This window comes from Pisolithus orientalis, assembly GCF_024613125.1.
Source record: "Pisolithus orientalis strain OTSU chromosome Unknown F5J12scaffold_476, whole genome shotgun sequence".
In the NCBI taxonomy this organism is placed as follows: Eukaryota; Fungi; Basidiomycota; class Agaricomycetes; order Boletales; family Pisolithaceae; genus Pisolithus; species Pisolithus orientalis.
The window spans coordinates 108-12,328 of NW_026261257.1; the positions used below are offsets into that span (position 1 = coordinate 108).

The 12,221-nt window shown below is 46.8% G+C and overlaps 4 protein-coding genes across 4 annotated transcripts; 2 read left to right on the forward strand and 2 right to left on the reverse strand.

Annotated features, from left to right (window-relative positions):
• Positions 1-394: 394 nt before the first annotated feature.
• F5J12DRAFT_789305 (uncharacterized protein) lies at positions 395-1,178 on the reverse strand (the record flags this gene model as incomplete). Its single annotated transcript, XM_051743760.1, has 3 exons — positions 395-506; positions 532-1,069; positions 1,121-1,178. 3 exons carry the CDS (start codon positions 1,176-1,178, stop codon positions 395-397), a joined length of 708 nt encoding a protein of 235 aa, XP_051593931.1.
• A 929-nt stretch (positions 1,179-2,107) lies between these two features.
• On the forward strand, positions 2,108-3,379 carry F5J12DRAFT_789306 (uncharacterized protein; the record flags this gene model as incomplete). Its single annotated transcript, XM_051743761.1, has 5 exons — positions 2,108-2,247; positions 2,411-2,472; positions 2,517-3,032; positions 3,111-3,157; positions 3,203-3,379. The coding sequence occupies 5 exons, from the start codon at positions 2,108-2,110 to the stop codon at positions 3,377-3,379; spliced, it is 942 nt and encodes a 313-aa protein (XP_051593932.1).
• A 307-nt stretch (positions 3,380-3,686) lies between these two features.
• On the reverse strand, positions 3,687-5,350 carry F5J12DRAFT_789307 (uncharacterized protein; the record flags this gene model as incomplete). Its single annotated transcript, XM_051743762.1, has 7 exons — positions 3,687-3,910; positions 3,971-4,219; positions 4,247-4,591; positions 4,639-4,780; positions 4,856-4,945; positions 4,998-5,109; positions 5,154-5,350. 7 exons carry the CDS (start codon positions 5,348-5,350, stop codon positions 3,687-3,689), a joined length of 1,359 nt encoding a protein of 452 aa, XP_051593933.1.
• A 1,006-nt stretch (positions 5,351-6,356) lies between these two features.
• Positions 6,357-10,685, forward strand: F5J12DRAFT_789308 (uncharacterized protein; the record flags this gene model as incomplete). Its single annotated transcript, XM_051743763.1, has 18 exons — positions 6,357-6,493; positions 6,557-6,797; positions 6,843-6,944; positions 7,052-7,145; positions 7,167-7,182; positions 7,315-7,485; positions 7,554-7,698; positions 7,749-7,894; positions 7,946-8,049; positions 8,095-8,288; positions 8,384-8,582; positions 8,610-8,959; positions 9,026-9,395; positions 9,453-9,562; positions 9,873-9,896; positions 9,949-10,001; positions 10,255-10,399; positions 10,449-10,685. 18 exons carry the CDS (start codon positions 6,357-6,359, stop codon positions 10,683-10,685), a joined length of 2,838 nt encoding a protein of 945 aa, XP_051593934.1.
• Between the last annotated feature and the right edge of the window lie 1,536 nt (positions 10,686-12,221).

Sequence of the window (12,221 nt, forward strand, 5' to 3'; positions counted from 1 at the left end):
CATGGGAATGGTAGTGGCAGGGGTCAGGTGTCACCAGCATTGAGTGGCATAGACAGGAATGGGCAAAGTCCAGCACTATTCACTTGCAGCATCAGCATTCAGTGGCATAGGCCACAATTGCATGGCCACAACCTGGGTCAGATGGTTAAACCCTTGCAATTGTGCAGAACATATGTGGCAAGCACCATGCATGATTTGAGGGTGCTGCTAGTGTGCACTAGCTTAGTGGTACCAGTGGATTTATAAATCGCAAGGCCAGTCACCTGGCCAGACTCAAATGGGATGGCACACACCAGAGAGACCATATCTGCACCATGTAAAGCAAAAGTGGGTGGGGGTGATCATTCTCAGGAATAGCGACAATGAAATGGTAATAGTACATTCTATGGACATGTTAATCTGTGTCCATCCAATTAGTGGCATCCTCATCATCAGCATTGTCCCCACTGGCATGGTTGGCAACTGCCCCCAAAGAGACATAGATAGGGGGCTGGGCTTCTCCTACACTAGGGGTGGATGAGTATGCAAAACAGTGGGGGCAGTGGCAGGAGAGTAGAAGGGGCTAAAAGCATATCACCCAGGAGGTTCTGGAGGATGCTGGTATCAATCACAACATCCTGGACCATCATAGTGGGCACAAGGTCAAGTATCCTTGCACCATCAGTGGGAACAACTGCTTGATGACTTGTAATTGCAAAGCTGATGGGGGAGGGGTGGGAGGGTCCAGGTGCATTGGGTGAGGAGTGTGGCAATGGGTACAGATGCTGGCATAAGGCCTCAACAACATTGCAAAGCATCTGCAACTTGGTCTGGGTATCTGCAAGGGCCCACTGGGCATTGGCAAGCTTGCAACAGGTATCTAGCAGATTGTGTGCTGTCTCCATATGCTGCTGCCACAATGCCACACTCTCCTCTTCCATCTGCTCTATTGGGGTGGCATTGGGGGTCACTGGGTGGGATGGGGTAGTGAGATGGCTTTGGGATGTTGCTGCCCCCCAGGATGCTGGGCTTGATGTCTGCCAACCTGACTGCTGCCAGAATGGAGTGATGATGACCACTCCATTGAAAACTATGTTAGGCTCAAATAAGAATAGCAGAATGAAAGAAATGGAGGACTTACTTTGCCTGTGGGAGCTTGGAGTGGCTGAGGTGGTTGTCTTGCCAGTGGCAGGTGTCATACTTCTAGTGGATGCCTGTCACTTCTGGGTCTGCTGCACAGGAGTGGTGGGTTCTGAGGATATTGTGGCTGATGGCCCTGGTGAAGGGCTTTGAGGACAGTGTCAGCTGGGGTTATGGGTGGCTGCAATGGTTTGGGGACAGTCCACTGCTCCATCAGGCACCTCAGTTACAGCATGACTGTGGGGTCACCTTGACTGTGACTGTGTGGCCTTCACTCCAGCAAAGATACTACACCTGTACTGCTGGCAGCTGCACTGCCAACATGCAGAACCTGGCTTAACCATGCATGGCAGATTTTTCTCCATGCACCTATTGCATCAGTCTTCTTCGGCAACAGGCATATGGCCAGTGGCAGGGGTTGCAAGAGCAGCAACTGAGCAGCTGCAACCAGTGGATGCTCCAGCAGTTGCCATTGAAACATTGGCATCACTTGCTGCCACTGACCTTGTATGCTTCTGTGGCCTTTGACATCTAGGACAAGTGCCAGTAGGAGCAGCATGACTGGTTGATTAGCTGCAGGGTTCTTCCAAAGTCTTGGTGGTGGTGGCAGCATTGTCACTTGTCTGAAGTGGGTCTAATGGAACTGCATGCCCTTTACCCTTATTGACAGGCCTTCCAATCTGGTACCACAGATGGTCCACAACATTGGCATCTGTTGTGTCTCTGATCTTGTCAAAGTTCAGCCACACCTTCAATGCCATAAGCACTGCTGGATCTCTCATAATCATTTCAGCAGTGATGATGTGGGTAGGGATGGTGAATTTTGAGGGCAGTTCTTCAACCAAAGGGCACACAAGGGTCTGGAATGTTGTAAATATCACAGGATAAATAGATCAGCATGCCATGAACCAACTGTTCCCAAATGATGTGCATAGCTCTTTTCCAGTATTGCTTGTTCCTGTGGTCATGGAGTGTCAGAAGCTCCACCATGACTATGTCTGCAGCATTAGTGACTATTTCATGTGGGAGAGCGACAGAGGGAGCAGTGGCAGCAGCAGTTTGGGATGCTTCAGTGTGTTGGGACATTTTTGTGGAAGTGGGGTACTGGTGTGAGAGCAGTGCAGTCAAGTGATAGTTGACAATTGCATCAGCAGCACAGCTGCATTTTATATTTTCATGAACCATTGTGCTGGCATCAACACTGGCTGGTAGACAAACAAGCCCAAATAGCCAAATCCAGCATTGTGACACAACTGAACAATATTTCAATCAACTTATCAACATTTTACAGATCGCTGAATATCATGGAGCAAAAGTCAGTAAGGTGGAGGCCAGGCAATCTGGACACTCAATGTAAGTAGTTGTTATAAGATACAACTATCAATAACCTTTGCCAGTCATCTCCCCACATAATAAACCATGGGTATTGCCAGGTGCTGACAATACAGATATGGTCATAGATGAACCAGAATTTCTACCATTTGGCACAGCCACAAATGCCACTGCTTTGGGCCATCAGCTAGGATCACCATCATCCTCCATGCTGCCAAATGCTGGCCCTTCCCTGCCATTGCTCAGCATGCTTGTGCCATCTTGGGACTCACCACCACTTTCACCAGAGTTGCAGCCATCTGCTGCTGATCAACAATGGGAGGTGCAGCAAGCAAGTCATTCCATGCCATCCTTGGCCACCATTGCGCCTAGCTGGGATTTGCCAACATCTTCCCTGGCAGTCTCACCCCCACCTAGATCATTGCTGGCATCTGCACAAATTCCACAAACTGTGCCATCTCCCATGGTTCATGCATATATGGATGAGCAGTTAGATGGTGTGGCAGCCTCTGAGCCACAGCCCATCCTGGCTATATCATGGCAACCATCCCCCCAGCCTACAGCCACCAATGCTGCTGCTGGTGAGTGCCATGTCATCTCTTGTTGCTGCCAGTATTAAGTGTATTAGCTTGCTTTTCAGAGCTGCAACATTTCTCCAGTGACTTGGGTATACAAGGACTTCATGATGAAGGGCCAATTACAACATGTAAGTTGTTTTATGATATCCCTCACATATATATCAATCATCCAGCAGTGGAAAAAGCACAGCAGCTTGTGGTTCTTCTTGCAGGACCAACTGATGAGCACCTGCCCTGTCTTAACACCACTACCAATGGGCCAATCATTGTGGCCTACAACCACTACAGCAATATATTGGTGGAATCAAGCATCCGGTTTCACCTGTTGCTTGCAAGGAGAGTGCAGCTAGAAAGGACTCAGCAATATATACAAGGTTTGATGACCAGTGATTGGGATGGCAGGGATGAATTGGAACTGGATGAGGATTTGTTGTAATGTAGCCATTGGTTGTCAAAATGTAGTATCACATTCCATGGCCATGTAAAATACAAATGCTAACATTTCCTATGTTTCTTGGAGGGACTAGGAGTAGGAACATCATCATCAGGCTGCTTTGGTGCCTTCTGCACCTGTTTTAATTGCCACATACCCCTCACATTGTCTATGCCAGTCCAGTGTGTGGGTACTAGGATTGAGAGATAAATTGAATCCACAATTCAGTGACTGTGGCACAAGTACTGACTCATCAATGGAATGAGCAACTTGTGCTTTGAATCTTCCTGTTTATGGTCTCTCCTGATAGTTGTTGGCACTGCCAAAGGATCTGCCAGGTGGACTGAATCAGGTGAATCAATGCAGTGGGCATCAGGCACAGGTTGCACAGGGCTTGTGATGCTGCCCTCAACCTGCCACAAGGCATTTGATGGTTCCTTGCCAATGGCTGAAACATGTCAGCCATTAATGTTAACAATATTCAGCTGTTGTGATCCTGCTGGCTTACCAATTGGCTGGCAGGTGTTACCCTCAGCCACTTGGCATCCAGCAATCTGCTGCTGGGAATCCAGCAATGGTACTGCCTCTGCAGCATCTTCATCCACCATGCTTGTGCCTGTACTGTCATTTCTGTTTGATGGCAATGTTGGTGGAATTTGACAGAGATTGGATTCATTGTCAGAATCAGACCCTACAACTTTGTTCCCCATTAGATAATATTGCTGCACATTTAAGTTCCAGTTGCATTCCTTCATACCTGTTTGCCATCACAGCTTCCTCCTACCCCACATCATTTTATCCATTGTCCTTTTGCCTGCTGAGTGTTCTGGTCTCCCATCCAAATCCTGCTTCACACACATCCTTGCTCCACTGCTGTCAGCCTCTGCCACCAGCATTTGGAGGGACCCTCCAGCATCTCTCCACTTCTTGAAGCTGAATATATTGTTGGGATGCTGCTCTTTTCTCTCTTGCCACCATTCTAAGATCACTGTCAACTCATCCTGGGTAAGTTGACTTGGCTCTTTGAAGGGAACCTCAGGTGGCAGAAACTGTGGTGCAATATAAAGTGCAGTGTTGGTCATTATCGCACTCCATGGAACAGTTGCCTGTGAATTCCCACAGGCCTTCCCTGTAATGCATTTCAATGAACAGTATTTCCCCTATTGTTATACATACGATAGTGAAATGTCACAAATGTCCACATGATATCCTTCAACTTTGGTGCCTGCATGTCCAATATGTTTGGGATGTATGGTGTGCTGTTTTTGCTGACTGGCAGGATGGTTTTAGGTTTCCCATTGCTCTTTCTCTGCCTTGACTGTGGAGCAGCATCTTCATCTGGTGACTTGGCATCAGTGCCACCATTCCCAAATGCTGTTCATGCATACTTTACAAATTTATCCTGGCACTTGTCCAACTCCTCAAATAATTTGCCATTACCCAATTCATCATTGAAATCATGTCTGGACAAGTTGGTCAAAATCTGGCAGTACTCATCTGCACAAAGAACAAATTCCTCATGCTCCAACTATCACCTCTCCATCAGCATCTTCCCATGCTGCCATCACTACCACCCTGGCACCACACTGCTTCCACATTTCCTTAGCAAATTCCTTGGCATATTTACAGCCTTTCTTCTCTGCAGTTCTGTTTCTTGTGAGTGACAGGCAGCATTGCCAAATGGTACATACTCTGACTGAACATCCCTAGGTGGCTGCCACTCATTCCATTCTTTGGCCAATGCCTCAGTCTCCTGTATCTCCTTGGCAGTAAGGGACTTCATGATGGTGTTGATGGCCTTCTGATAAGACTTGATCATTTCTGCAGATCCCTGCTTGATACTGGCTTCTTCCAACACTTTGTTGATTGATTTCTTTTGATGGTGCATGACCACCTTCCTCAGTGTCCAACTGCCACCATATTTGATCAGAGCCCATCAACTACAGCTCCAGCCATGGTTGTACAACCAAGTCTGAATTGCCTGGAAATGGTAAGGACATGCCAAGTAATCAATCACAGGTGTGGCACACCTTCTTCTTCCAAACTCATTCATGCATTTTCAGTGTCACATTTGCATCAAGGTTCTTTATCTTGTTTCTGAGGGTTAACATGATGGAGCTCCTTTTGTTTTGGTTGGCATTTTTCCATGACTCTAGCTCAGCCTCAAGAATCTCAATTTTGGCTGGCTGAAGACTGGTTCCCTTTTGCAGCAGGGAGGGTTCAGTGTTGTTGGAGAAAGAGTCACTTTCATAGTCACTGGATGCCATTGATGATGGAGGTGCTTGTGCACAAATTTTCTGGGGACAGCTAGTACAATGTCTGTTGAAGAGAATAGACTTCTCCAGCATTCTCCCATGTCAATGAAGGTTACATTTCCATGTCTAGTCCATTCTTGCATGCCAGTTGATTGGACAGTTTCCAAAGATGGCTAAGGTTGTTAGTCAATCATGAGATTTCCATCCCTGAGCCATGTGCAAAGGTGGTGCCTCTCAGACTGCATGGATCCAAGATCTTTGGTAATTGTGCAATGTGCATTGAGACACTGTGGATGGTATAGTCACTATGGGCATGATGTAGGACAAGGCTTTTTGCAAGTGCTCATTCATTTCATTGATCTCTAGGCAATGTGCAGGTGACAGCACTGAAATCATGTGCCAGATCCTAAGACAGCATTACCATAGTCAGTGGTCAGACCTTGCTAGCACATGTTGGCTGCATGTATTTGTTACAATCAAAACCCTTCTGCATTGCAACATTCATCATGGGGAAGTCAAAGATTGCACCAGTGGGACCTGCTACAAGAGTGACCCAGGTGACCTGGAAATGAGTGAATACCACCTGAGGATATAGGGATAAGATGGTAAAAGTAGCACCCAGAAAGCAGGTGCCAGGCCATGCAACTCAGCTGCCTGTGTGGCCTGGCTCTGTTATCCTGGATCACCTGGACTGCCTGTTGGATGATGTGGGTGAACAACTGCCTTCCAATAATGATGTATTGCCTGCAACACCTTCTAAACATTGGAAAAGTCAGGTGTGTGGAATGCTGCATTGCCCCACACACCTGCAATGACAGTGTCACACAATTGTAGAACAGTTATCTGCAGCAGTGGTTGCTGCACAAATGGCATTATCTAGCCATCCTGTTGGACATGGAGGCCCCACCTGAGCCAAGGGATTGTGTCCTGTGTGGAGTGGATGGAATCTTCTGGTGCATTGAGTGTGCCCATTGGCCAGTCTTCTGCACCATGTGTTGCCAGGCAGAACACAAGCACCAGCCATTCCACAGGGTGGAACAATGGAATGGCACATTCTTTGAGGAATCATCCCTGCAGCTGGTAAGCAGCTGAATCATGATGGTTGTTCCTGTATTTACCATTCAGGCCAGTTTGGTACTGCATGTTGTGCATGGTGGGAAGCACTGCCCAGCTGGTGGTTGTTCAAATGATGAAGTCACAGCTGAGGAGGAAGATGATTGGGAGGATGTGGATCAAGATGGTTGTCCACCAAATCTGCAGGCCCCAAAGAACTGAAGCTGTCTAATTGTCGTGCACACCAATGGAATACACTACTGCAATGTGTGGTATTGTAGATGCCCTGGGGCAGAGGATTCACACATACAGCTGATGCAGGCTGGGATGTTTCCTACTACCACAAAGGCCACAAGGACTGCATTTACCTTCCAAGTACTTGATGACTTCATTCAGGACAATGTGGAATGTGGTACCTCAGTGTTGAATTTCTACAGCAAACTTTGCTGCATAACCTCCAATGCCTTTCCTCATCTGGTGCCAGTGCATCCTATTTGTTGAATTGTATCACTGCAACATAACTCTTAGCTGGATGATAGGATAGGTACAGGGAACTGCTGAGAGTTGCTAGGATGTGGCAGCTCCTGAAACTACTGAAATGGCAGGGATCCCACATGAGTGCAGAAGATACCAGCCCTGGGGAATTAGTGTTATTCTGTCTGGCATGTCCTCAGCCCAGCATCAACATTCCTGAAGATGAAATGGATTATTCCCAGTGAGTGATAACATGAACACTGCTAGCCATTTATACAATGTGTAATCAAGTTGAACACTGGCAAGAAGCTTGGTAATGGATGGGAATTTCAAGGCAGAGCATATGCATCCAAAGGATGCTGGCAGCAAAGCCTGGTTGATGGATGGAAAGGGGTACATGGTCACATCACAGCCATACAAGGAATATTTGAGTGGAACTAAAAATGTGGTTGAGGTGGGTGATGTGTAGGAATGTATTACCTGATGGACTGATCACACTACAAGATCTTGGATTGCAGCAATCATCAGGCAGTTAATCAAGCAAATGCCAACTGGCAGCAGCTCACATCTACAGGAATAGGTGGATGTGCCTGTGCATGGCATGGCTGTTTTGTGCTGCATGCAATGGTTGACTTCCAGAAGGGCAAACAGTATGAATAACCTTGTAACAATGTATGACAATATTGACATCAACATCACAGGCAGGTTAACATGGACTATGTGCTTGTGCATGCCATCAGGCATGGCACAGTCCCTGGCCAGCAAGTGATACATTTCTATGATATTAACTGCCAGTATAGCAAAGGTTTAGAATGACAGCTATATGCCAATGCCTATGTATCCATGCCAGATGGCATGCAGATCTGCCCTGGCATTGGGTTGTGGCATGTTCATGGCCACCGCACAGAATGCTTTGCACAATATGCTCCCAATTTCATTGTGGGTGCTGGCCAGGTGGATGGGGAGATCATGGAAACCTTGTGGTCCTCCCTGAATATCATTTCCCCATCTGCTAGAGGCATGGCTACTCCCCATCAGCAGGAGGTACTTGATTTCCAAATGAATGATAGCAATTTCCTGAAAATGGTCAGAATGCATAAGTCTAGTGCTTGTATCAGACATGGTTGCATGGATAACAGGCTACAGCAATGAGACTCAAGCAGAAACTCAAGGTTGCTGAGGAATCTTATTTAGTGGTTGAAGGCAGGTTTGCTGATTTGAATGGTAATGTCCCACTGGCAATCAGCCAATCATGGGGGGAAGAAGCAGCAGCAGCATTGGAAAACCAGCTGTCAAGGCCACAGGCCATGGATATATATGAGGTCAGGCTGCAGAAAGGTAGGTAATGAAGGTTAACCTGGACAGGATTTGTGCTGAGTGGTATTGAAGCTCCCTCTGCAAAGGCAATCAAGATAGATTTACTGGCCATCCCCCAGCCAGGGCATTCACAGGGTATGGTGACCTGGATTGTGAAGGCATTGAAGATAGAGGAAGCACAAATCCAGCTTACAGTGGCATGCCAGCACATCACCTCAAGAGTGACAGAAGCTCAAAATCTCACCATTGCATGTCGCCATGATTGTCTCCAGTCCCATATACACAACATTTTTGACACTGCTGAAAAACTATTTGGGGACAGATTCAAGGATGCCAAGCTGTGCCAGTCATCTAACCTGCATGATCCAGAAACCATTGCATTGCCACTGCCATCCAATGTTGGCAAAGATCATTTTGAATGATCTAGCCTGGGGTATGTGACAATAATGGAGCTGCAACTGTAGCAAGGACAGGCCAATGATTGTCTTCATGAACTGTGGCTTGTGCTTGCAGAGAAGGCAGTCATCTTTCGAACTGACATTCACCATGGAAGTAATTTCCACATGGCCATGCATGCCTGGGGAAGGGTGGCCAATGCCAAAGCAGCAGTGCAACATCATGCTGCTGTGTACTGCCAGTGCTGCATTCAAATGGGCAGGTTGGGGGCCAGGCCAGATATCCTGGAGCAATACAAAGAGTTGAATGACTCTGACCTAACTATCAGCATGGCAGTATCTGACCCAAATGCCAGAGGTCACAGAGACAATACCCTACCTTGGATCTGGACAATGGATGTACCAAGGGACATGGCTGCTAATGATTGGATGTCAGAATGTGAGAGGAGCAATCACATGGCAGCAGCATCTGAGATTTACTTATCATTTTCTCTAGTCTACAGGGTCAATTGGCTCTGGATGAGGGCACTGCAGGACAGATGGAAGGAGGAGGTTCAGCTGTTGAAATGCAAGCAGGAGTGGACTAAAAACTTCTTTGAAAACAAGGTAAGATTTTGGACCAGCAGGAAGACTGCCACATTGGCAAAGGGACAGGCCAGGCTGGCATGCTATGCCACATGGCAATGCCAGATGTATGGCAGATTAGCATGTCTTCTGTGAACCACTTCCATCTAGAGACCACTAGCTATCTGCAACAACATCATTTTTGAGATCTCCCAAATGATGCCAGGGTTATGGATCACATATTGGTTGGTGTAGTTGAATGCAAGCTGAGCATTTGCTAATGAGTGCTGCCTTAATGGCAGATGCATGCCACCATGCAAAGCCATGGGAAAGTTGGCCAATGCTTATATAGTATGACATCTCATCTTTCATGCCAGTAAGTCATGTTGTCAATGTTCACCATGGCTGAACTCTCCATGGTTGTACAGTACTTGGGAATAAGGTTTCATTGCCTTGTCACCACCATGAAGAAGCCAGATTGGTCTGAATACTAGCACACCAGTTGGTATCAACATTTCCTGGCAGAAGTGGTAAGCCACTGTTCCTGTGGTGGTGCAATGGTTGATAGTGGTACAGGGTACAATGGAGCATCTGATGGGCATGGCATCTCACCATCCCATTACCCTGATCATGCTTCTCACAGCTGACAGGCTGTCAATGTACCTGAACAATGGTGATTGGAGTCCCTGCAACATTTTAGCTTTCATCAGAAGCTTGAATCCCCACCTGACTAGGATTAAGGAGTGCTGTGTCAAACTGGCCACTACCATGTCCCATGCATGGTGGCAGAACAACAGTGGCAAAGTGGAATTGGGATATGAGAGGAGACCTCTGTGGAATGTAATTACAGAAGCTGCAGAATTTTTCACAGGAGTATCAGTAAGTGGTGGCACACCTTTGCTCACTTCCAACTCACCTGTTGTATCAGAACAGCAGCATCTTGCTACCACTGCTTATTAATTCACATCCATCACCCACTGCTGAACACACTGCACTACATGTGATGTGCACAGAAGGCTTGAAGGATATTGATCAAGAGTTATTGTATCTTTCCAAGTTAATCTTACATTCACAGGAGCAGATGTCATCACTGGAAGCTGTTACCCAATCTAAACTTGCTTTACAGGTTGTAAGGGTGGAGTCAGTGTCAAACACGTGGGAATGAATATAGAGCCTCTGTACATATTATCAACCATCTATAATGAGTTTACTTTGGGGCTGGTAACTTTACCTTATCAGAATCTATGCCAGTAAATGAATAGGGGCATTCCCTTGATCAATGGGTCTTTTGTGTACTCTTCTCCCCATGGCCCCAATCATGTCAACATCATTCTTGGGCCAGCAGTCTATAAAGCTATCCACCAGGTTCACAGTCAGAGATCCATGATGTGCCAGCACCATTGAACCATCTCTGGCATGGTGCTTGAAAACTGCCCATTCAAAGATGCCACTGGCAAAACTGGCTGGTCATCTGGACCTTGATTCATGTTGCTGGCAGTATCAGAAATGTGCAACCCCCAATTGGAACATGTGGAAGGGGCTAATATCTTCTGTAATGTATACTTCAGTGGCATTCATGGTTGTTCAAGGTTGTGTTCTGGCCAGGCCACATTCCAAAATGCCAATGAGGCTGTGTTCTCATTGCTGCAGAGAGCTTCTATGCCACATTTAGTTCAATGTTACCACATTAGTCACTACCATTGCTGGCAACATTAGCCACACAATTGCCATGGCCAGAGGGATCCATGCCATGTGTATTCCTCACATCTCCAGATGATATCCTCCTTGTTGCCAGTGGATTCCCTTAACTTCCCCAACCTGATCACATTAGAAATGTCTGGTACCAGCACATTCCCATCCAACTATCTACTTTCTGACCAGCTTGTGGAGTACATGCACTGCTGAGTTCTCCATGAGACACATCCTTGCACTGTCACTGTCCTGCCACAACCTCTTGAACTCAAGATTCAGACATGTATTGCGCTCAATCAAATGGTGGCAACACTGGCCCAGGCCTATCATAATCCCTGCATGCTGTTTTAAGAGAGCTGCTGCATGTCCCACTAACATTTATTGCAGTTCCCTCCAGCATTGAATTAATCAGGCTGTCAGAAAGCTTATCACCTTGAGAAACAGGTTTCAATTTGAACTGGGAAGCCCACATCCTTTCCACTCACCCACCATATCTGAGTGGGTATTTGGACGTTCCTGCAATCATTCTGGGTGAAGGGGATGCAATTGCTTTGTGGTATCTACCCAGTGCAATGTCACAATCAATGCAGGTAGGCATTGTGATGTATCCTGTTGTCCTCAGTTCACAACCCTATCAAGGACCAGATGATGGGAGCTATTCCCCCACTTTCCAATATGTTGACACGAAGCATATCCCATGGTTCCTGGCAAACATCACCCGATTACTTTCCAGTGGATCACCATTTGCCAGTGGGCTGCTTAGAGCTTCCACTGGCCCAGCATCAACTTGGTCATGCTGTGAGGGTCATCCTTGTGCTTCATCTCAAAATACTCATTGCTAATGTTGTAGACACTGGCACACCAGCCTTCCATATCTGCTGACCTTGCAGCTCTGGCCACTTGGCAGTGGATCCATGCTGTCCAAACACCATTGGCAATTCTCTCTGCTACACTTTCAATTATGCACCTTCCTTTGTACAATGCCAGTTGCCAAGCCATGCAGCAGCTG